This window comes from Alexandromys fortis, unplaced genomic scaffold (genome assembly GCF_014885135.2).
Source record: "Alexandromys fortis isolate MF-2015 unplaced genomic scaffold, M_Fortis_MF-2015_v1.1 scaffold_172, whole genome shotgun sequence".
In the NCBI taxonomy this organism is placed as follows: Eukaryota; Metazoa; Chordata; class Mammalia; order Rodentia; family Cricetidae; genus Alexandromys; species Alexandromys fortis.
In genome coordinates, this window is record NW_026068061.1 from 689783 (window position 1) to 713726 (window position 23944).

At 44.1% G+C, this 23944-nt stretch overlaps 1 protein-coding gene across 7 annotated transcripts in view; it reads left to right on the forward strand.

The window, feature by feature from the left end:
* Nucleotides 1–23944, forward strand: part of Dclk1 (doublecortin like kinase 1) — a 288199-nt gene that overhangs the window by 239329 nt on the left and 24926 nt on the right. For all 7 annotated transcript variants that reach the window (XM_050120243.1, XM_050120236.1, XM_050120238.1 and 4 more), the window contains 4 exons: nt 7497–7630; nt 10963–11040; nt 11374–11470; nt 14150–14230. In XM_050120243.1, coding sequence (XP_049976200.1) covers nt 7497–7630; nt 10963–11040; nt 11374–11470; nt 14150–14230 — 390 coding nt within the window. The remainder of the gene's footprint in view (nt 1–7496; nt 7631–10962; nt 11041–11373; nt 11471–14149; nt 14231–23944) is intronic.

Consider the following 23944-nt stretch of genomic DNA (forward strand, 5'->3'; position numbering starts at 1 on the left):
TAGCAGATACAGACCAATCCCTCCTTCCACCTTCAGCTCTGCACTTTCATTAAGAGACCCCAGCATCCTTCTGAATTGTCCCATTGTTAACAAGTCCTCTGCTAGTTAAAGGTTTGATGGAGAGATTTGTAGCTAGCACAGTGACTTTTATAAGTGTCAAATACAGATTTCATTTTACGTAGTATAATTGGGTATACAGAATTCTGGGCATGTTTTATGGTTAACTCTAACAGTGCAAATACTAAAATGTTGCATTGCTTTAAAGATCTGTACTGATCATGCAAGTGATTGATCTGTGTTTGATAAGGTCAAAGGAATTTGATGAGAAAACGTGGCCTCCTCTGTCGCAGTGGGTTCTGCTACACTTTAGGGGAGAACTGACAGCTGAGCCAGTGAGAACAGAACTTAGAAATTGATTTTCGCACCAGCCTTAACACCTTTCCTCCTTGTCACCTGTGTGCTTATTTGCTTTGCATGTTATCAAGCCCGGCATATCATAATCAAATGGCTGGGTGGCAAATGGGTGAGCGAACGGATGGGCCAAGCATGGGAGTGAGTGGCGCTTCCTTAAAGAATAGAGGACAGAGGGTCGCAGACCACTTCTCAACTCAGTTACCCGAGAGTCACCTTCGCGCCCACATACACCTCTCGGAGGGCAGGGATGGCACAGTAATCCCCTAGCTTCACTCCGGCATGGGACTAGTATGCATGTACCAAACAAGACAGACGATGACTAAGTGTATTTGTTGGACACAACAGGGCCATTGCACACATGAACACACAATGGCTCCATATGTAAGTCTTGCCCCTGACCATGCCGGCCAAAATCCCAGCATGCATGTATGGGGAGGGATTCATGAAATCTCGCCCTTATCTGAGGAGCTATTGGCAGTGAACGGCTGCTGGGGCAGGGAAAGTCAGTTTTATCTAAATGATGCCAGCCCTGAGAAGCTCAATGCTGCAGCAGACTGTCCTGCACCCATGCACATGCGGGCATCACAAAGTGAGCCCAGTAGATTTTCAGAAAAGAGCATGTGAAGTTGGCAGGGGGAAGTGGGTGCTGGGTAGGGGAAGAATTTGAAGGAGAGAATGGGAGGCGGGTTTGATCAAAATATATTATATACATGTATGAAATTTTCAAACAATAAAAAACATTTTTAGAAAACGGTGAAGAAGCTAACCTTTAACTCACGAAGGTTTTGGGGGTGACTAACAGATGTAAAATCCCCTGGCAACAAAACTCATCCATCTCTCACCAGTTTCGGAAATTGATGGATCTTAAGAAAACGACATAACCTCACAGAATTTAGTTTTTACTGGCAAAAATATAAGCAAATCAATCTTTTCATTATAATATAAAAGGAAACAGATTGTCTTCATTTTTTAAAAAGACTATATGCATAGAACCATCTTTCTCTCTAATTCTATAGGGAGATACAGATGATAGAGCTAGATACAGATATTGGTATATCAATATACAGATGTAGATCTGCAGATGAAGGTAGTTTCTCGGAGAATCTGCTTCTCTCAGTAAGGAACTCTCTAAGAGCCCCCTGCCCAATGCTTTGCAATTCCACAATGCCCGTGGAGTGGCACCGTGCCCCGGCCCTTCTCACTGTACTCAGTGGATGGCTCACCCAAGCTCAGTGTCCATTTGTGCCCTGTGACTGCTTAGTCTCCACTCAAGACAACGCTAGACAAGAGGTAAGGAATGCCCTTGTGTCTCAAACCCAAGACTCTCGATCCCCAAAGAAATCCATTTAGATGTGGGATTATTGGCATTGTTAGTGACCGTGGGCCCAGTTAGAAGCAGTCTACAGGCCATGGGCAGAATGCCACCAAGTGGATTTGTACTCAGTCCTCAGACGCTGCATACGAGAAAGTTCTGGAAGTCACACCTATGGTGTGAAGACTCTAGCTGGGTTCAGTTTCTTTTCATTCACAGTGATCTAGCTTGCCTAATATATTTTTCTACAGTGATATATGGGCTATTAATTGTGTGACTAAAATCTAATGCTTTTTTATAAAATTGCTGCATTATTAAGTTTCCTTGGTATGGACAGAAGTCCTCGGATCCTTTTCCTGACAGGATCTGGAATGCGCCCCTGCAGCTGCTTGGCCCGTGTTAGATGACTCCGTGATGATTTCAGAATTGGGAGTGAAAATTCGGTTTCCTGAGGTTTCTGTTCACGTCTTTCTCTTCCAGGATATCTCCAGTGCAGTGCGCAAACAAGAGATTTTATTTCTCTTAATATTGAAACCTCGCCCGTTGCGTATTCCTTCCTGGCCTGTATCAAGTTCTTATCAGCCTCATTATTTCATTTAACTCGTGGTTTCTGAAATATTTGACACGGGGGGATGAAATGGGTTTTTTTTAATATACTTTTTTATTTTTTTAGCCTCATGGTTTTTTTTTTTCCCAAGAAGTCTAACTTAAGATGCTACAGTCACAAAGTACGTTTTGCAAAATAATTCCCCACTTAAGTATGACTCTCTTTTGCTTCTTGAGGATTAAAGACTTAGATTCAAACCATTTCTTAAAGAGCATTTTGTGAGGGCCATATGCTACGGCTTCAGGAAAATCAGCCTCCTTTTAAAGGGACTCCATATATAATAAAAGGGAAACTGAGCCCTTCTCACGGCTTTGTCCATTTCACGCCACTTTGCCAGTCTATTTGGTGAAGTCACTGTGAGTTTCCACTGAGCCGCTCTGTGAAGCTATTTCCACAGTTACTAGCAAGTCGTCGGCCATTGCTGCAGCAGGGCTAGCCTTGAATTTGTAGCAGCTCTGGGAGTCGTGCGTTTCTAACGCGTCTGTTTTATCATTCAGCTTCTCCTCCCCCATAAGACCACTTGACCAGGCTCAGGTTATCTGTGAGTTTTCATATTTTATGGTCACTGCTGAAGTTTTATGAGGATATATTAATTTTTTCAAAGAAAAAAAAACTTTTCCAAATGGTCTCAGCTTTCCATCCGAGAGAAGTCAGCAGATGCCCAAATACCTACTGTTCAACAGGTTACAGCCGACCCGAAACTCCAGATAACCCCCAACGACCCCAAAATAAAGCCACCTTTAAAAATAGAGGCCAGCCATCTCCCAAATCTATATGCGAATTTTCTGTATATTGATCCCCTGTAGGGCGCGCCCTCCGCTTCTAATTGAAACCTTTTTCATAATTGTTGTCATTTGACACATTTAGTCTGTCAATCCGTGAGATGTCTTTATGGCCATACAATAAACCCAAGAGAACCACTTCCCTGACTGTAGCCATCTGCAATGATCACAAGGGTAGCTTACACAACCCTGACAGTCTTTACCGTAATAGGATGCATATGGCAGCCCACAATTACGCGGAGCTGCATTCAATTAGTGTTGTACAATTACACAGTTTTATTGCTTAGTTAAAACAGTGCGAGCACTACATGCTGGGTAATTTGCACTAATCTCCGTCTTTTCAATAGCCCCTCAGTGTTTAAAATGTGGGGGAACAGCTATAGTATTTAAGGGGCCCGGGATGAACGTTAAATCATACCTCGTGTTCTGAACTCCTTGACTGACAATTAATGTGCTCCCGCCCAACGTGGGGGTCATGTTTTATAGAGGCTTTAACATACAGTCGTGGCAAAATGGTCCCCCTCTACCGGAGCCCAACTCAGGGGGTCAGGCTGTCAGGCCTGTACTTGGAGTCTGGTAGCACCCTTCCTGAGGACTGGTCACATGGTCACAGTGTGGAGAGCTGCCCCAACAGAACCTCAGAATTCATTCTGAGATTTGCCTTTTTTTTTTTTTTTAAATAAGCTTGCATTTCATTTTGTGGAGCTTGACGGCAACTTTAAAATCTTGTTTTTGAGTGTGTGTGTTCACATGAGCACAGTGCCAATGGGGACCAGAGGAGGGTGTCAGACGCCCTGGAGCTAGAGTTCAGGTAGTTGTGAACCACAAGATATGAGTGCTGGGTACCAAACTTGGGTCCTCTGGGAAAACAGAAAGTGCTTTGAATGGCGCAGCCATTTCTTCCACCCTGAGGCTTTAGCATCTTAAATAGGAATTTGTGAGCAAACCCTCATGTTTTTTGAACTCTTAAAACCTTGGTTCCACATGAATTCGGGGTCGCCATGGAAATACCATGTACAGATAGCTTTAAGAATGCATACACCACAAACAAATGAATTAAGAAAGTTGTGATTTTTTTTTTAAATACAGTTTTAGTTACATCTACAAGGGGCCTCACTGGTCACAGGCCTGATGCGCCTCATTGGTGCATCCCTGTAAATCCCCTTACTCAGGAGGCAGTGGCAGGCAGATCTCTGCCAGTTCAAGGCCAGCCTGGTCTACAGAGTTACTTCCAGGACAGCCAGGCCTCTGCAAAGAAACTGTGTCTCAAAAAAAAAAAAAAAATCAAAACAAAGCAACCAAAATAGAATCGATGCCCTCTGGTTGCAGCCAGCACGCGTTATGAGCCCCATTTGTGAGAGCTCAGTGCGCCATGTTAGAAAGGGGCACCCCCATTGGACGAGAACAAACGCTGAGCCCACTCTTCTCCATCCTTTTCCCACAGTGTTGACAGAGGAGAAACCCCAAAGTAACCTTGCTTCCTGCCCTGTCTGACAACAAGTTAAACAGAATTCCCAACTAGAGGCCTGGGCAGATATTCATCCACCTGCAAAAGCATTTTGTGAAAGCTTTCGCAGAGGCCTGGTGTCTTGAAATGTTCTCAGTGACATGGAGTTCGCCTTTGTCTCCGAGCTCTTTGTCTCTCCTGCCAGGCGACAACTTGAGTCTCTTTACACGCGTGGAAACTGCACAGTTTTCAAATATTGAAAAGGCAGGGGGGTAATTACACGTGCATGTGATTAAAGGAATAAAAAAACGAATACAAAAGTATAGCTTCAATATATGTAAATGTTTTGCAGTGTGTGGGCCCGCTAATATTTTAAAGGATGTCTCCATTATTTTACACAGCATGTTTGTGTTTTCTTTTCCGTTTGCTGGTTGGGATTTTTGGGGTTTTGTTTGTTTGTTTGTCTATTGCAGTGCTGGAGGGCGAACCCCAGTCCTTAACATTTTCCTTCATTTCAACTACATTGTTCATCTGTATTAAATATAATTTGTATGCACTTAGACAGAATTCCTATTAAAACGGCAATCATTAGTGGCCCTCCTGTGCGGAAATTACAGTCATATCCAGAACCACAACAAGCCTCTGACGACTGCGTCCTCCAACATCTGGTTTTGCCAAACTTGTGACTGCAGCTCGGTGATACAGATACTGTGTGTAGGGGTGGGAAACTTCCTGTACAAATGGGGTTGAATATATCATAATCTGCTCAGCTTGGCAAAGCACACATTGTGAGTGCTCAGACCCCACACAACATCAAAGCAAGAGGGCATTCTGCAATTTAGAAAAGTTATTGATACCAAAATGGAATTCAGGAGGTAAACAGCTCTGGTCTGTACGGGAAATGAACTAGACAGCCAATCTCAGTGGCCCCATCTCAGGTTTCCTTTCATGGAAAACATTTGCTTATTGTTTGGATGACCAGAGCGGCCAGTGCGATAGCATTTAGGCTGGAGAAACTATAGTGTTTCGTAGATCTGGTGCCTGCAAGTGCTAACTTAAACCCATGCAGCTGCTTCGTTAAGTAGAGAAGATAGCACCCACCCCAGAAGACAACTGGACGCATGTCTGTCTTTTCCCAAGCAGCCAAACTGCCGGTGATTGCTTAAGTCTTTGGATGCCTAGCCAAGGGCAGACCAAACTTGACCAGGATCCAGAACCCCAGAGACAAAGAGTCCCCATTGTGAGTGCGGATAACATGTAGATGCATCATTTCTATACAGAAAAGATAGTTGCCCCTGAGAAGTAGATCTGCCTCACCGAAACAGTCAGCTCCAGTTGGTCATCGCTGACCCTGCAGCTGAGCTGGCCAAACATCTGCCCCAGTGCCTCGGTGGCATGCCAAGGCAGATGGAGGTAGCCTGTAGTACTGCTCCTGATATGCGGAGATGTGCCTTGCTGTGCAAGAGGCCCACTCGGCTTCAGCAAGTGACCGCTTTGGCAAGAAATCACAGGGGGACGAGCAAGCCTCAACTTGCTGGGTAAATCATTTTGATAAGTGTCGAAAGCTAGGCCATTCCTTTGGAGGGTCTCTTGAAGACTGCTCTTGAGATCTGGAAACAGGATTGACCTGGGGCTTTCTCCAACCTACTGCTCCCAGGAGAGGGCACCGAGTGAGAATTCTGCGTGCCCCTTTACCCTTTTCGTAATCAATGAAGTTGTTTGGGCTGCTTTTTAAAAATCATATCCTACTGGTGCCGTCTTGGACTACCATTAAGGAGTTTACGTATTTGTCTAAGAGGTGCGAGCCTGCTTGTTTTGATTTGTTCAGAGGAAGACTGCAGACTTACTGCCCTAATAAGGAACGCTAGGCCGAGTGCTGGCTCTACACCCACTAAATCTTTCCAGATTGCCACAGGTGAGATGAGATGTTAACATGCTCTTCAATTATCAATAAAAATTAGAAATGGATCCTGCTGGAAATGTAGGGCACTGAAAACAAAATATTTTAATATCTGCGTGGATGCTTTGTTCTATTACTGAAGGGTGGTGTGTGGAAAGGAAGTGACTGCCTTCGTGAATGGTGTGTTCAGAGTGAGAGACTCTCTAGTTTTCCTTTTGTGGAAAACATCAAATGCAGGCAGGCAAAGAGAGAAATCTTCATAATTGCTTCCTAGAGTAGGAATGCCAGTTCCTACTGTTATTTCAGATTTTGGTCTCATGTGTTTTTAACATGTATACAAAACAACCTGAAGATCCTATCCTCACTTCCCAAGTATAACTCAGCTCAGTAAATAGGAACCTATATTACCATTTAATTTGTGTTCACTTTTATTTATTATTTACTGTGTGTATTGTGTGTCTATGTGTATGTGTGTGAGAGTGTGTGTGTGTGTATTGTATGTGTTTGCATATTATGAATGTATGTGTATATATTATTTGAGTGTGTGTGTATGTGAGTGAATGTATGTGTGAGAGAATTGTATGAGTGTGTGAGAGTGTGTGAGATGGTGTGTGTTTGTGTATATGCGTATATGTGTGTGAGTAGTATATGTGTGTGAGTGTGTGTATGTGTGAGTGTATGTCAGTGTGTGTGTCTGTCTATCTGTCCACCATGTGCATGGGTCCTGGGATGAACTTGTATCATCAGGTTTGGTGACATCATCTTTGCCCACTGAGCCATTTCCCCAGCCCCCACATCACCATTTCCATGAGCTCCTCCATCTTGTTGTCTAAATGCCCCCATTATTTGCTAAACAAATTTCCATTTGCCATTCCTTCCTTGCCTCAAATGTTGCCATGAAATCAAGAAAGATGTTCCGGAATGGCTATCCATGCGTGATTGCCCGGGCCTTTGTTGTCTGTTTCATTCGCATTAACCTTAAGGCTCAGTGCTCTTGGCTCTAAGGCCTTTAACTCTTTTTACCTTTATTTTAGGTGTACGAGCACCAGGATGGCAGTAAGTCGCTCAAGTTGGGTGACTTTGGTCTGGCCACCATTGTTGATGGCCCCTTGTACACAGTCTGCGGCACCCCAACATATGTGGCTCCTGAAATCATTGCAGAGACTGGGTGAGTGCTCCCCTTGGCTTTAGAACTTGCGAAGGAGTAAGAATCATGAAAGAGCTGTGGGCATGGGCAAAATTAGCCATCAACTCTCTCCCCTCCCCCACCTCTTCAGCAAGCCATTTTTCTTTGTCTTCCCAAGCAAGTTGCCAGTGACTGTCATCCTGTTTAAAGATTGCATTTGGTCTTCGCCAAAGGTAAAATTTAAATGAAAAATTTAATAAATGTCCAGATAAGTGGAGAAACACATATCAATAGTAATTAAATCACTTTAAATATAAAAGAATGAGATACTGTTATAAATTCCCCTCTGGTCGTTTTTCTCACCTAGCTTTATACCTTGGCCTCATTTTAGTCGTCTTAGCTATTGCTTCTCTAAGGAAAACAAACGTCTTGGACCTCCGAAGGCCATGAGCTAATGGCTGGTGTGTGTGCTGCCCTAGATTGAGAGGGGAGCAACCCATTCCGAAAGGGCCTACTTTGTGCCAAGTCTTAAACTCTACTCAGTTCTCACTCTGGTGGTGCACAATGCTTCTGCCATTTCCCAGGTGAATATGTGGAGATTTGTCATCCAGCAGGCTAAGTGGCCTGTAGTCACATGACTCCCTAGAGACTGAATTGGGATTTGAACTCAGGGTGACTTAAAATGCAGGCTTTATCAGCTTTTTGTTTTGTTTTGTCTTGCTTTTAATTCTGTTACCAAGAGCCACAGCCAGAGATCTGAAATGCTACCCTTCAACCAAAGGACTGGGAAGGGCGGTGCGTGAGAAGCGGAACGCAGCACCTTTTTTCTTGCTTTTTTTTTTTTTGTTTGTTTGTTTGTGTTGTGCTGCAAAGGATTGAACCCAGGGTGTTCGGCACACTGTAGAAGCAGTCTGCCTCTGAGCTACCTCCCAGCCCTGAGTATTCTCTTCACTCATGACATAAACTTATACCCAAAAGACAAAAAGACAGAACACACAAGCAAGTAAGCCTCCTGGGGGAATCCTTAGGACTCCTTGCTCTTTTATCTATTTACATGTATGTGGAGGTCAGAAGACAACTCTCTGGAAGTTTCAGAAGACAGCTCTGTCTTTCTACCACACAAGTCAAGAAATTCAAACTCATCTGGCTGGATAGAAAGCTATTTTACTCACTGAGCCGTCTCCTCAGCCCTGGGGACTATTTGGTTAGCCAAATTTGAGTGATTTGGAAACTCACACAAGTACGTTGGCTGCCAACCCTCGGTAAAACTGCCTCTACCTAGCAACTTTCTGGCCAGGACATATTCAATGCATACTGTGTGCATTGAGTAGAAAGAGGATGTGGTTGGGCGCTTAGTTGGAGTCCAGCTCTGCTGCTGAGACACAGTGTGATCTTGAACAAAATTACTCACCCACTGAACCAGTTCTATCTTCTATAAAATACTTGATATTTATTTTGTCCAGTCTACAGTGTTTGAGGGGGAAGAAACAAGATGAAGTATATCATATTTTAGAAACTAAAAAATAATCTTTAATTGCTGCTTCTAAATCAAGGGTATTTGGACCCAACCCTATCTAAACATTAAAATGTCCACAGCAAATGTATCAGCCCAGGCTTGTAGTATTTAATGTGTGTGTGTGTTCACGATCCTCAGTCTTTTCCAATTTATCTTTTAAAAAAAAAGTTTGTTTTTATTTTATGTTTATGAACAGCGTGTATGTCTTTCCACCACATGCATGAAGTGCCTGTGGAGGCCAGAAGAGGGCGTAGGATCCCCTGGAACTAGAGTTGCATATGCAAGCTGCCATGTGGGTGCTGGGAACAGAACCTGGGTCTTCTGCAAAGCAGCCACTGCTCTTAACTGCTGAGCCATCTCTCCAGTACTGTTCTGTTTACTTTTACTTTTACTTTTTTTTTTTTTTTTTTTTTTGAGACAGGGTTTCTCAGTAGCTTTTGGAGCCTGTCCTGGAACTAGTTCTTGTAGACCAGGCTAGCCTCAAACTCACAGAGATCCGCCTGCCTCTGCCTCCCGAGTGCTGGGATTAAAGGCATATGACACCACTGCCCGGCTACTTTTTGCTTTTTTGTAGATATAATTTTTATGTGATGCAATTTTTTATTTAATTTTTTAAAGTCAAAATATAATTATATCATGTTCCCCTTCCCTTTCTTCCCCCCAGACCCTCTAGAATTCATGACCTTTTTTTGTTATTATCCGATATACATGTGCTTTAATGTGTAAGTATGACCCCCTGATGGGTCAGTTTATTGTTCCTTATATGTGTATGATTTCAGGGATGACCACTTGGCATTGAATAACCAACTACAATGTTCATCCCTGGGGAAGACAATTCTTGTCTCTCAGATGTCAGCATTCCTTGGTTGCTTATAGCTCTTTGTCTAGGGTTGGAGTCCCAGAAGATTTGCCTCCTCACCATTAGCATGTCCACCGGTGCTGTCCTTAGTCAGATCTTGTTTAGGTAGCTGTATTGTTGAGGTATCATGAGTATCCCAGTTAAACTGGAGACACAATGGCACATCGGATTTCTTGGGCCTCTGGCTCTTGCAGCCTTCCCACCCCTTCTTCCACGATGTTCACTGAACCCTGAGTTCTTGATTTGTATGCGCATCCGCTAGCTCTGGTCACCCCACAATCAGTTGTCCTGTTCATTTTGACTGGGTGTGGCTTCCACAGTGGACTCTTTGTTGCAAGGAGATGCTTCTTTGAGGAGAGTAGGATATAAGGTGAAATTATAGAAACACAGTTAGGAACTGTACTGCTTTGGTACGGTGGTAGAAAGGGATTGTCACCAATCAGTGGTGACTCACGCCTTTAATCCCAGCATTCGAGGCAGAGGCAGATGGATCTCTGTGAGTTCGAGGCCAACCTGGTCTACAAGAGCTAGTTCCAGGATAGGCTTCAAAGCTACAGAAAAACCTTGTCTTGAAAAAGAAAAGAAAAGAAAAGAAAAGAAAAGGGCTTCTCCTTCAGGATCCATGGCCTCACTAGCCCCGGATGGCTGGCATGGTTTTGCTCCTGTTGACCAAGTCTTCAGTCTAATTAAACAGCTGTTGGTTACCTCTAGGACAGCAATGCCACCGTTGCACCTTTAGGGCTCTCTTGGCAAGCCGGGCCTTGCTGTGGTTCACAGGCACCAAAGCCAGGTAGGACTGCTGATGGCTTCCCTCCCGTGGCAGTTTGTACAGCGCCTGCCCATACTACGAAAGAACTTTCTTCTGGGGTTTGCATTCAGTTGGCAGATTTTTTAAATTTTGCTTGGTCTCCTTGTGTTGGCAATGGAAGAGTCATGATTTGGGGCTGTATAATTTGTCCTGGCTGACTTTGCTAACTCCAGCATCATTCCTTTTGTCAGATATGGCCTCAAGGTGGACATCTGGGCAGCCGGTGTGATCACTTACATCCTGCTGTGCGGTTTCCCTCCGTTCCGTGGGTATGGGCAGCAATGCTTTATTCAGCTCTAACAAGTCATTTGTCTGCTCTCTGAATGATCCATTTGCCCTTCTCGCACAAAGGAGCCTGTAGCAGCGGGGAGCATAATAAGAATACCACTTGCAGTTCTCATTCTTTTTTCCATGTTGCATGCTAATTTGCATGCATACCATAAATCTTCCTCATGCTGTCTTTAACCTCATTCTTTGTTAATTTACCAAAACAATTGCATACTGACATTTTCAGTGGCTCAGACAAGAAGCATACTTGGCACGTTGAAGGGGCGTGTGATGAGCTGACATCCAGCTCAGCTTTCTCTTGTTTGTCTACACAGGAGTGGTGATGACCAAGAGGTGCTTTTTGACCAGATCTTGATGGGCCAGGTGGACTTCCCACCTCCGTACTGGGACAACGTGTCAGATTCTGCTAAGGTAGGGGGTTCATCGCTGCCCTGTTCCCTGGAGCCTAGTGCCTTGGTGGAAGCATTGACTCTAATTAAACCAGCATGTACTAACAGACCAGTGATAAAATGTGACTCCAGGACATCACAGACATCAGGGCCACCATCTTGCTGTCACTGCGGTTTCATTGCAGCACAGGATTGTTGTTTTCCCTGCGTGGTTCCTCTCAGGGAAGCCACCTCTGGCCCCTGCTGCCAGTTGTAGCTCTTGACATTTCCTGGCTCACCTTGTCCTCCTCGCCTTGTTTTCCTTCTCTGCTTTACTGTTTTATGTACAACATATGTTCTTAGTCTCAAAAATAGAACGTAAACTCTCATGTCCATCCTCTCTGTCATGTAACTGTCCATCTATAACCACCTGCTTAAACATATATATATATATAACCTACATAAACATATGTAGGTAGGAGATCAAATCCTACTTAGGCAATTAATTTCCAGACTCTCTCACTAGAATGTAAATTCTGTGAAGGCTAGGATTTTTGTCCATTTATGAAAATGTTTTGTGTGTTTGCCTGGGACTAGAGTAGCAGGGGGTTTCTGACCACTTGATATGAGTGCTGGAACTCGAACCCAGGTCCTCTGCAAGAGCAGCAAATGCTCTTGAGCGCCGAGCTGTCCCTCTAGCCCCTGGTTTTTCCTCGTTTAGTTCACCGCCACATCAGCAATTCTGGCATCATGACCAGTACACAACCAGTGGCTCTGTGTAGTCAGTAAACCAGAGAGGTTTATCAGTAAGTGAATCAAGCAACTGATTCATCAGAGGGAAGAGAGCCCAGCCTCAGCCTCTGTTTGAAATGACCACAAAGGATGTCATGGAGATGTCATTATTCAAGTCCAACCTCGTAGGGTGCCTGGGGTTCAGAGGCAGGAGAGACGGACCTTGTGCTTCTTCGCCCTGCTAACCCAAGATCAGCTCCTCTGATTGAGGGTGAGGGGTGTACTTTTTCACAGAAAGTGAAAGTACAGAAATAACATCACACTGGATGTGAAAGTGAGCAGAGTGGGAACTTTATGCATATTTAACAAATTTTGAAACAATATATCTGCATCTAAGAGAATGAATAGTTTTAGCTGCTGTATTGGTAGACCTCAGGGGGGACAATTTCATCTCTTTCAAATGTTTATAGATTGAAAAGTCCTGGTCTGAAACCCCCCCCCCATCCAAAAGGCAATAACCTCTGAAACTTGGGTGTCAACACATGTCATCCCATAGGGGAAAGTTCTGCGCCTGTGACAGGTTGGAGTTAAATACAAGCATGTTGAATATACTAGGAAAGGGGTTTCTCAGGCTATTCATATAAAGTGCAGAGAAAACAATTAAATGTTGTGTTTTGATTTGCTTTTCCATCCTCAAGATACCATTATGTGTCTGCAAATATTGCAAAATTTAAACAAAAATTCAAAATCTGAAAGCCATTTTGAGTAAAAGATATTCAAGCTATTTTGTGTTCAGGAGTGCTGACTCATATTCTCCAAAATCCAGTGTAGAGAAATTGGTCATTTTCTGGTCATTCAGTGCATATGGCTTTTTCTCTCTCCTGAATCAGAGTTCGATTTAAAAACCCTTCTGCTTAGGCAGGAGCTTATGCACATAAAATGACGTTTGCTGGACACGGGCCTCTCATCTTCGTCCATCATATAACACCTTTGAACTTAGGGAAATATCAGGAGTTGAGAGAAGGGTAAAATAAAGACCCCGAGCTGAGAGACTTGAGGGACAGGCAAAGACAGCCTCATCTATAAATGTAGTCTGACTATGTAGCCCAGGCTAGACTTGAGTACTCCTGCCTCCGACTGCCGTGTGCAGGGATTCGGATCACAGGAATCCCATGGAGCCCATAAAGAACTGGATAACATGTGTCTACCCATTCATAATCCAAAGTGGGCAGATGCGTGGCAAAGTCATTGTGCCCCCTAATGCTGCATCTCCAGAAAACTGTTTGTTTGTTTTTAATTTATCAACTACCTTTTGGCAAATCATCCTTCATTCATTTTCTATAGCCTTAAACATGCTGCCTGGATAAGGACCCATTTCTTTGTCTGTCAAAACAGAAACTTCAAGTATTTTTTAAAAGATTTTATTTCTTTTTATTTCACGCATATGTGTGTTTTGCCCTGCATGTGTGCATATGTGTCTCATGAGTACAGTGCCTGTAGAGCCCAGAAGAGGGCATCACATCCCCTGAAAATGGAATTACAGGTTGTGAGCCACCATGTGGGTGCTGGGAATTGAACCCCATCCTCTGGAAGAGTAATCAGTGCTCTTAACCCCTGAGCCATTTTCTAGCCCCAAAGCTGTTCTTTATTTTTTTTATGTGACATCTATACAACTATGAAATCTGACTTAAAAGTATTACATCCTAGTAAAAAGTTATTGTCTAACATGAGTAATTTCTTTGCTTCTAAAGCTATTTTATTTTATAGCATTTACATAAATATTGATTTCATTTTATTTTTCTATCAACTAAGCTGCATAAAAGTTCACAGTCTAACGTTTGAAAGTGTGATCCAGCTAAGTCATGGGTAAGTGGGGTGACATGATTTAGATTGTGAGGTTTTCCAAACTGAGATTGCAATCCTGAATTTGCAAACCCTCAGCTCCTCCCTCCAGGGTTGGATAAACGGAGTCTAATATTCTCCTTCACAGGAACTCATCAACATGATGCTGTTGGTTAACGTCGACCAGAGATTTTCAGCCTTGCAGGTCCTTGAGCATCCCTGGGTTAACGTAAGTGACCTTCTTTCTCTGTAGCCACTGCTGACAGCACCCCTTTAAAACTGCATCTGCAGATTTCCTAATGGCACCACCTCTTCCTTGAAGTGCATTTGGCTTGGTTCCCCACTCTGAGGTCACCCATGTATTCCATGGAGGCCTGTGATGTGTCCATCTTACTGGCTTTCTGAAGAGCTGCTTTCCAATGGGGAGGTCGATGTGGGTGTGGTCCTGACCCTCCTATCTCTCAGCAGCTCTCTGTGGTGAGATCCAGGCTGGATAACCGCCACTAAGATGGCACAGATGCTCTCAGCCAGTTTCCATGTCAGAGTACAAGGAACCAAGGTTTTCTGCTTGCGCCTGAGAGCTCAGCTCAGCACCTCTCAAGCCTGAGTGTGCCCAGAGCACCTGGTGGCCTCCTCAAAACGAGCTTCTAAGGTGACAGCTTAGAGGCTGTGTTCCCAAGCTCTTGAATGATGGCATGTCGCTGCCCTTTGAGGTCTACTGGTCGCTTTTCAGCAATAAAACCGTCCTCTAGAAAAGCTGCTAATTTTTCACCCTGTATCTCTCTACAAATGATTAGTGAGACAATTCTGATAGGGAATAATGCTTAATATTCATAAAGGGCATAAGTTCCGGAGTCTGCGGCACTGTTTTAAACACTCTGTGCATATTAATTGATCACGTCTGTCCCCACCACTTGGTAACTTCCTAACCCAGTCACCATGCAGTCCGCGCTGACAGATGGGGAAGCTCCATGATTTGGTTGAATGATTCTTGGTGCTAGCGTAGAAGACAGATACAGGTATGTGTGCAGAAACAGACACGACACTCCCAGAACCATTAGCTCCCTGACAGACTCTGCCAGCCTCCCCACTGCTCCGCTAGATGTAGCTCTAGGTTGAAGACCAAGAAAAACATTCCCGTTCCCCTTCTCCGAAGCGTCACCTTGGCAAATGGTCACGTGGCTCCTTTCTAAAATCACTGTGGAGAACAAGGCATGAATGGGAAGTACTCTCACCTGGTGAGGTGGCCTGCAGGGTGTCACATGCTCGGGACCTTACTGATGCAGGATCCACTGATGGTTGTGGGCCGGCAGTCTAGAACTTCCCATGCTTGCACACCATGGTGAAAGTTATCTTTATATACCAGGAGAATATTCACGAACATGAGCATGTAGGGGTGTGAGCCGAGGTTTCTTTCATGCCTTTTTCCCCAGCAGAGGCTCTCAAATGTGCCTATGTGTGAGGGTACTGACCTCCTCCTCCCTGGGCAGTGAGGCAAGGCAACTCCCTCTCACGCAACCTCAGGCTGAGCTCCACGTCAGGATGCTAAGTCAAAATTATCTATTACTATAGAGTAGGAAGGTTGTGACAGCGTCCTGTTTGAGTCTGGTAACAAGCCCGTAGAATAGGCAGTGTGATAGTCAGTTATTGTACCCACTTCACGGACAAGAAGACTGAAGCCATACGATACGGTTTTCCCCCAAGTAGCCACACCTGGAATTGAGACAGAATTTCTAGTCAGGCATCCCACACTACAAGATCAAAGTTTGGAGATTACAGCTTAGCACACTTTATCTCTGCTCTTGTTTTAAGTGGAAACCCTGGAAATCCAGAAGAACGTCTTATGGACACTGACCTCATGGTGATGTTACCTCAATTCAGTGCCTTTTCAGACTAGCTGTTCTAACTCAGGGGTCACGCCTTCTCTCAGGTGTGTGAGATGGAAGATCTATAAGCCAGCTGTAGGCAGTAATTGATCTAGAATGATCTTTTCGGGTTCATTTAACATCCACGACCCACAACTTATCGGATTGCAAAAGCTGAGACAGGTGACCACACAGACTTAATGGTAAAATTCAAAGCATCACCTCCTAAAGGAAAGTGCTTTATAGATGACAAGAGCCATCTTAGACACCCCAACATGTTGTCGCCGTCTCTTAGACCCGCCCTCCAGGAGCTCTGTCTAACTCAACCAACAGCTACAGGCCGTGAGCAGGGCTGGGCCAGAAGCTTCTATAGAGAATGCTGTAGAGGGCTTGATGGGGTAACTTCAAGAGCTCGGTCCTTTAGGGGTCTTGGAAGGATAGTCCAGAAGGTCATGGTATGTACCACAAGATACCCTTATGAATGGATCTGTATCTATGAGGGGTTCCAGACACAGCTGGAACCCTACTAAAATATCCACAACCCAGCCAGGGTAAAGACACAAATAAAAGGATACCTTCTGGTTTCACCCTCTGGAGGGAACAGCCCGCACACCTCAGCACAAGCGTCTGCCCCCCTCAGCTGCCTTACACACAGCTTCTCCCACAAACCCTGTGTCCGACCACTTCGTTCAGCAGTTCTGAACCTCTGGACAGTTGGGTTCCTGCTTCATTTCAATTTTTCTCTGATTCTTAAAAAGCAACAAAAACAACAACAATAAACAGACTTTTTAAAAAGCAAATAAACATCTAGGTTTAAAATAAGACAAAGTAAGCTTGACATTCTGATGGGGGAAGAAACACATGATTCTAGAGAAACCTTTTTAAAATTTGGTGTGGAAAGTGCTGGGTTCACACTGATACTATCTTTATATGGCAGCTAAGTCAGAAACCGCTTGTGTTCTTTGCCTCCAAATAACAAATTTGCCCAGGAAGCTTTGGCGACCGATCCTTAGCCTAGTAAAGGTCAGCACACAAAAGACCAAGCCATCAAAATAAATGAATTAGGGGCTTACAGGGATATAAATTTAACAAGACATTTTGCATTTGGCAATCAGATTATATCTGGCCACCACGGAAAGCCTCTCCCTAAGGGGACTAAAAGTAATGATAGTCGCGTAGGCCCCTTGAGTGTCTGTGCGAGCCATTTCCTGCGTGCTCATTTGTTCTGATTTTCTGTGTTGCTTATACGACGACCTTCTACGTGGTCCACCTGGAATTGAAACGGTGATTTCTTATGAAACGGAAAGTAGAGCAGAAAGGCAGTAGGAAAAAAAATGGAGTCAGCAAAGGTCACTTATTTTAACCTTCATCTCGGAGCATCCTTTAAGCAAGTCCAAGTTTCTTTTTAATAGGCTCTGGGTACCAACTCTACCTTGCTCCTCATTTTCTTTGACCTGGAAAGTGTCGTGGGTGATGGATGGCTTGCTTATCAGGTGGGTCCAGTGAGCCTCATAGAAAAGGTGTTCTTAGTATGAAACCTCTTATGAGAGCGGAACGGAGGCCCATCCGCCTATGTAACTTGAGGCAAGTTTGTTTCTTTCCCAACCCTCTTTCCAGCCAGAGGAAGTAGGTCAGGGGGAAATAAAATCGATTTGTCTACCTCTTGGGATGCTTAAAGGTGAAAAACTTGCTGAGCTGAAGCTCAAACTCTTGGATACTTAGTAAATGTTTGTTGAATTTGATACAGGTAAAGCCAGGGACTGTCATCTGTTGTCACACAATGACACAATTGGGATCATAGAATGTGTTAGTATGTGGGTAGCTAAATTAAGGAATAAACCCATCAATCCCTGGATGATTCTGTTTAGAAGCCACGAGTTCCTCCCCAATGAGGTTCACAACAGCCCTATCAAAGCTGGCTTTAAGACAGCTGCAAAGTGCCAACAGGAACTGTCACAGCTGGGCTCATTCACCTTATCGGTCCTCTTTTGTAGAGTCCCGAAGGCAGGCATGCCATGTGCCTAACAGGACTAGGAGAGAGCATATCTTGCTCATCCTAGGAATAAGGGGCTGACATGAGACACTTGCCCTGAAATGGGGATTTTATGGAAAGTGGTGCATCTTGGGAAAAAGTTCAGACAACCAGACACTTCCAAAACCAAACCTCTTATTTGTAATTAGGATCTAATAAGCATTATGTTTAATTTTATGTACCGCTTTGCTTTGTTGTTGTTAGCCTGTGTTATTTTCCAAACACTCTCCTGTAAGCAGAATTAATAAAAACCCAGAGACAGAAATTGGAGTTCAACCTGAAGGTCAGAAAAGCAAAACATCCGGCCACTGGCTCTTCCCTCTACGTCAGTCTGTAATGGTCATCTTGGCTCTGAGAATCCTCAGAGTGAGACTGTGTCAGAGAGCTGTCTCCTCCCGCCTTATATTCCTCTCTAGGGCTGGGATTAAAGGTGTGCACCACTACAACCCAGATTCTATGGCAAACTAGTGTGGCTACTGGGATTAAAGGTGTGTGTCACCACTGTCTGGTTTGTAGGGCTGACCAGTGGGGCTGTTTTTCTCTCAGATCTTTAGGCAAGCTTTATTTATTAAAATACAAATGAAATATCACTACGCTCTCCGATACTGTAATTTTATTAATTTACATTTTTCTCCATTATTTTACTGAGCTCAGTGGTGAATAAGACGCAAAGACACCGAAGCGTGAAGCTCCGCAGAGTCTCACGCAGGTCTGAAGCTTGGCTTTGCCCTTCCAGGTTCTGGTTTCATTGCTCTGTCACTGTGTCTGAGCACGGAGGCTTCTCAGAGCCCCCACGTGATTGTGGTGCCAGGGCAGCTTTCAGACTCTGTTCTAACAGAAAGATGGGTTTAAGGAAGTCAAGCTAGGTCTAGAGCCAAGCTGAGACTTCTTGTTTCTTTCTAGCCTTTAAATTTAATCTTGCTTTCTTTATCTTACCTAATTATTCCTTTGGAAAGATGGTGCTGAGCCATGATGCTCAAAAAAAAAAAAAAAAAAAGGAAGGAAAGAAGGAAGGAAAGGAAGGACGGAAGGCAGGAAGGCTGGAAGGAAGGAAGAAAGGAAGGGAGGGAGGAAGGGAGGAAGGAAGGGAAGGAGGGAGGGAGGGAGGGAGGGACGAAGGAAGGGAGGAAAGAAAGAAAAGAAGAAAAAGAGCAAGGGAGAGAAGAAGAAGGAAGCCTAGATGATATCTTAAGAGAGCCCATGCGCCCATGAACACAAGAGTACAGATACATGCCCCTTATTGTGCCAGTGGGATGGGTGATAAGTGAATGAACTCCAGCAACATTGTAATTAAATGTAAAACTACTTATCGATATTCATATATTACAAATGATGACATGAAAAGTCGCTTCCATTTGGGCATTTTCTTTCCTTATACGAAGCGCAGTGTGAAGTACAGACTCAGGGAAAGCTGAAGGCTGGAAGTACCTGGCAGGGGCAGTGTGAGGCTGGGGCTGTTAACGAGAACAGTGGGGGCAGCGCCCTGGGAGGTAGAGTGCAGGGATTGTAGAACATGCTGATGAACTGGGCATTATTTTAAGCTAAATCGGAATATCCTCATAGTAAACTATTCAAGGCTGCCCTGCTTCTCATAAATCTACAGGTATTTTTAATAATAGAGTCTGGCAATAAATGGACTGGAAACCAGATCCCTGAATCAAACCCAAAAAGCCATGGGGGAAGGCAGCTTTTCTAACGCATGACCCCGGCGTGCCTCCCCAGGAAAGCAGAATCCACCCTACCGAGTGACTTCACATCCGAGCCCCCCCCCCCATCTCCCCTTACCACAGCTCTTCCTAAGCAGTCCTGAGAGAATGCAGACCAGGAGGTTAGCTCTCCGGCGGACAGCTGGGAGAGTTCATTTTCCATTTTGCAAACTAATTTTGTTCTTGTCAGTTGCGATGTCCTGCCAAGTGGTGGATGGGAGTTTCTAAATCACAAACCGCTAGCCTTAAACCACAGCCAGCCTGAGTCCAACTTCAGCGATGGCTCCCAGACCAGAGCGTATGGTAATAATACTACAGCTATTTGTAAAATACTGCCAGGTTTGTCACATCTAGAAAATTCATAGCACATTTTTGGCACATAATCTATTCTAAGTAATAGTGATAAAGATGTATATATAAAAATACATGTTTTTAAGTGAGTCCTATTTATTGAATTGATGCAAGGCAGAAAGTTAGCTAACTCCCGCCATCAATCTGTACGGCTGGAGCATACATCAGAGCCCTGAAAATCCAATTGTTTATGTCTTTTAATTCTGTTATGCTCAAAGCCTTCAAAATGTATCAAGAAATGCTACGGTCTATTGTTTGTAGTGTATGTGTGTGTGTGTGTGTGTGAGCTTGTGGGCGAGCATGTGTAAGAGTGTGTTTGAGAGAGAGAGAGAGAGAGAGAGAGAGAGCATGTGAGTGTGTTTGTGTGTGTGAGCTTGTGTTTTCATGTATGAGTGTATATGTGAGTGGTGTGTGCGTGCATGCGTGTGTGTGTGTATACCTGTGACCTCCTATAGTTGAGTCACCTTATTTAATTGCAGAAATGTTCTAAAATTTATTAAATCTAAGATATCGCTGGTACCCAGTGAGAGTCATTTGGTCCATCCCCCTGCCTCCATGTCAACTGATGGGATAGCCCCAGGGAAGCTCAAACCTTCACTGGAATTTAAGGCTGTGAGCTTGAATTTCCAGTCCTCAGAAACGCAGAAGAGTCACTGAGAGATCTGACAGGAGACTCGGGCCAGAGTCAGGGTGGAAAATGAGGAGGAATTCAAAGGCAGGATGGTGGAAGCAAAGTCTTTCCTCACGGACCTGCTTGGGAGAGGCTGGTGAGGGGAAATGGGCAAAGGTGCCAGCCCAGGGGCGGGATGGGTCTGTCTAGACAACGAGTGATGGCTGTACCTACTGAATCTCTCTCGTCTTTCTCGTTTGCACTGAAGCTATGAACACAACCTGCCTCAGTAAGGTCCACGCTCTCAGGAATGCACCGCTTTCCTTTCATGCGAGGTCAGCCAGGCCCTTCTGGTACAACCCAGTCTGTCCTACAGCCCCAGAGCCCTGGCCCTATCCGATGAGTTTTCCATGTCATAGATGAAAGGATGCCTCGTCCTCATTTGACAGAGAAGTTTCTAACAATGCCCTGGAGGAGCGTTCCCCTGCCGTGCTCACCACCGCTCTCATTGGCCTCTAAATTCTCCCAGGCTCCACTAAAACCTGTCTGGGTGTCCTCTGGTTCCTTCTGCCCCAACCAAACTCACTGCTGACCTCATGGCTACTCATTGAATATTTGCACTTAGCTAACTTGGAGTCTAGGACTCCATGAGAGTGGATGTCCTCTTGAGGGAGTGTGCATTCGTAGAAAGACATGGTTCACTTTGGACTTAACCTTGAGCAAAGGATGTCACCTCTATGAGCCTCAGTTTGCCCATCTTCAAATGGGACTGATAATGATTATTGTGGGTCCTTGTGGGTGCTAGTTTGAGGATAAAGGGAATTAGGTACGCGCTGTTAGCGTAGGGCCACCAATAATTAGCTCTTCCTTTCCCTTCCTCTGCCTGTCTTTTCCTGGCAGCATACCTCCTCTACACTTAAACACAGACCTTGTTTGTTCTGTTCTAGTCTCAGCTTAGCTGGGAGAAAGACGTGGTCCTTGGGAACTTCCTTTTCACTTCCGCCTTCCACACTTGTTCCTTCCTGCTGGCTCTCAGTTCTTTTCTCCTCTAACTTATCATAAGACTACAATCGGACTCAAGTTTCTTTGACCTAAATTTGCTTCCCCAGCATAGTTTCCCATCCTATTTCATAGTCAAAGGTCATCATCAATCTCTTCCCTGAGTGTCCTGGAACTACAGGTAGTAGTAGACATGGGTAGCATCTATCTGCAACATTCCCAGTGAAGTGCAACTGGACCCACTATGCATCTTGGTATGAGAGGGGTCCCTTTAATTCAAGAAGAACCCCCACCTGGGCCAGAGGCATAATGCTAACATTGGTAAGACTTTCCATTTCATTCCATGCCTTGTGAAATACATAAATAATCTCTAAAAAAATTTACTTAGATTCCAAGGGTGGTTGGCTGTCTTAAATGTCAGGTACCATTTTCATAATACAACATCAGGGGTGGCATTTATATACACCCCTGAATTTGCCCCACATTTAAAAGTCTGGGCCACATATTTGTTACCACCATCCAGCTGCCTGGAGAGTCACAAACTAGATAGTCGACACCTAGGGGTCTGAGGAGGAGGCTACTCATCCCCACATGTCTTGCATTGCATCACTCTTTTTAAAAAGCATTGCTGAGGGCTGGAGAGATGGCTCAGTGGTTAAGAGTACTTTCTGCTCCTGCAGAGGACCTGGGTTCAGTTCCCAGCATCCACTTGGCAGCTAACAACCATTTGTTTTTCCATTTCCAGTTCCTGGGAAATCTGATGCCTTCTTCTAGCCTCCATAGGCACTGCACACATGTGGTGCACATAAATACACACATAAAAATACATAGAGTCAAAATAAATCTTTAACAAAACAGAAGCATAGCTTTTGTCCATTTTTAATAGGGATATATATATATATATATATGATTTTTATTGAGCTCTACATTTTTCTTTTCCCTTCCCTGCCTCTCCCCTTTCCCCTTCAAACTTCCCCCAAGGTCCCCATGCTCCCAATTTACTCAGGAGATCTTGCCTTTTCTACTTCCCATGTAGATTAAATCTATGTATGTCTCTCTTAGGGTCCTCATTGTTGTCTAGGTTCTCTGAGATTGTGATTTGTAGGCTGGTTTTTTTATTTATGTTTAAAAACCACTTATGAGTGAGTATATATGATAATTGTCTTTCTGGGTCTGGGTTACATCACTCCATCCATTTGCCTTCAAATTTGAAGATGTTATTATTTTCTTCTACTGTGTAGTACTCCGTTGTGTAACTGTACCACATTTTTGTATCCATTCTTTGGTTGAGGGGCATTTAGGTTGTTTTCAGGTTCTGTCTATGACAAACAATGTTTCTGTGAACATATTTGAGCACATGTCTTTGTGGCACAATTAACATCCTTTGGTTATATACCCAAAAGTTGTATTACTGGGTCTTGAGGAAGGTTGTTTCCTAATTTTCTGAGAAATCACCACACTGACATCCAAAGGGGTTGTACCATCTTGCATTCCCACCAGCAATGCAGAAGTGTTCCCTTTTCCCCACAACCTCTCCAACATAAGTTGTCATCAGTGCTTTTAATCTTGGCCATTCTTACCAGTGTAAGATGGAATCTCAGAGTTGTTTTGATTTGCATTTCTCTGATGACTAAGGATGTTGAACATTTCCTTAAGTGTCTTTCAGCCATTTTAGATTCCTCTGTTGAGAATTCTCTGTTTAGGACTGTACTCCATTTTTTTTTATTGGATTATTTGTTCTTTTGCTGACCAATTTCTTGAGTTCTTTAGAGATCAGACCTCTGTATGATGTGGGATTGGTGAAGATCTCTTTTTCATTCTGTAAGCTGTGGTTTTGTCTTGTTGACCGTGTCCTTTGCTTTACAGAAACTTCTTGGTTTCAGGAGGTCCCATTGCTTTTGTTCATTTTAAAAATATAATCCTATTGCTTTTGGACAGCCTTCTCCTGCTCTCTCTGTTTCATCTGCCATTATTCTTCCAAATGAATTCTTACCTTAAGATATCATGATTGGTAGGCAATAGCTTAACCACTTGGACACACTGTGCATCAAAGAACCATACCACTTTCTCTCCTTCCTGCCTGTCAGCGTTATTGCCACCTTAAGAACAGGGTCAAATCCTTCCCCCATGAACAGCTTTCTAAGCCTGTTCACAGTGGGGCACTATGTTCTCATTCCTCTCGCCGGCACCAGGTTTTCCCACCAAGCTTTGGAACTAGCTGCCCCATAACTACTCTTTTTTTTTTAACTTGTTGCTTTCTTTCATAATTTGGTGTAGCATGTGCTCATTCTCTCCTCGTTAGCACGCAGGCGTCCAGTGGGTAGAGGTCATTCCTTCCTCCCACAGCCTGGCATCCCTAATCTAACCCTCAGCATAGTAG